The 1,160-nt window shown below is 44.8% G+C and overlaps 2 protein-coding genes across 2 annotated transcripts; both read right to left on the reverse strand.

Annotated features, from left to right (window-relative positions):
* Positions 1-155: 155 nt before the first annotated feature.
* Positions 156-494, reverse strand: VCUG_02690 (uncharacterized protein; the record flags this gene model as incomplete). Its single annotated transcript, XM_008077509.1, has 1 exon — positions 156-494. The coding sequence occupies one exon, from the start codon at positions 492-494 to the stop codon at positions 156-158; it is 339 nt and encodes a 112-aa protein (XP_008075700.1).
* A 302-nt stretch (positions 495-796) lies between these two features.
* VCUG_02691 (uncharacterized protein) lies at positions 797-1,117 on the reverse strand (the record flags this gene model as incomplete). Its single annotated transcript, XM_008077510.1, has 1 exon — positions 797-1,117. One exon carries the CDS (start codon positions 1,115-1,117, stop codon positions 797-799), a length of 321 nt encoding a protein of 106 aa, XP_008075701.1.
* Between the last annotated feature and the right edge of the window lie 43 nt (positions 1,118-1,160).

Genomic DNA, 1,160 nt, shown 5'->3' on the forward strand with positions numbered 1-1,160 from the left:
GAGTATCCCTTGGGTGTTGAGCTACTCCAGAGGCACTTTGTGTAACCGTATCCCTGCTCGTAAAGCAGACTACATGCACGTGAGCTGTGTTATATACGTAGTGATTTCATATGATTTGCAGAGAGAGACCGGAACAGGTGTTCTGATATGGTGCGTTACATGCGGTTGGATGTAGTTAAACCTTGCCCTAGTAGTTGTGTTCTCGCATCGTTATTACCTGGGCTGGGTGTCATGTACCGAGGCGGAGGAACTATTGCCAATAATTGAGGAAGTGATGTTTTGGATACTCTTCGTGATATTTCGGAGTATTCATCGCCTGTGTGCGAGGAGTTCGATGGACTCCGTAAGGTAACATCTGAGAAATATGTTGAGGCATTATCGGTGGTTTGCCAGTGCTTTGTAAGTAGCAGGCGTGTTCGAAGGTAGGAGAGGACAGCGGATTGACGATGCAGGGAAAGTAGAAAGTAGGGAAGAAGAAACGGAGTCGGAGTCATCGGTGAATGGAGTGGGCTATATGTAATAAAGGATTGATTATTTGTTGTTCTAATGAAGTCTGGCTACATCGTGGTTTCTATCAAAGCGGAATAGGTTGCTTTTCTTGGTGTGAGAAGCATCCTATTATGTGTTGGTATGTCGTGTTGTGAGTCGTAGGCGAATGGCTGTACACGAGAGAAGGAGACTTCGGTAGGGAGCTTCGTGTTGTAAAGCCTGCTGGTGTTTCAGTCGATCTGTGACTGTGACGAGTACAGATGCTGGCTCATAGTCATTTCAGCAGTTAATGATGCGGTTCCACATCTCAAGTCGAATATGGAGCAACACAAGAACAGAACAAGCTTTGTTGCTGACTGTAAACGTAAATTTTGAAGAAGCTGATGGTCACCACCAGTAGCATCAACAACCGACAATTCATAGTCTCAACTTTTAGTGATGCTTTCACGTTTACAGGTAGTGGTAGTTTTTTCTTGCAATGGATCGTTTGAATGATACATAGTTCATCCGTGCCTGAAGCGTACCGAATACTTATGTATAAGTCCCGTACATGGTCAGTATTGGCAATAGTAAATTTCATTCCAGTCCTGCCGAGGGCACCAGCCGTTACTACTCGCTTCTGATCCATGGAATTAGGGATGAAGTATACCCAGTAAAACGTTGGTAGCACG

The sequence above is a fragment of the Vavraia culicis genome, assembly GCF_000192795.1.
Source record: "Vavraia culicis subsp. floridensis unplaced genomic scaffold supercont1.154, whole genome shotgun sequence".
NCBI lineage: Eukaryota > Fungi > Microsporidia > Pleistophoridae > Vavraia > Vavraia culicis.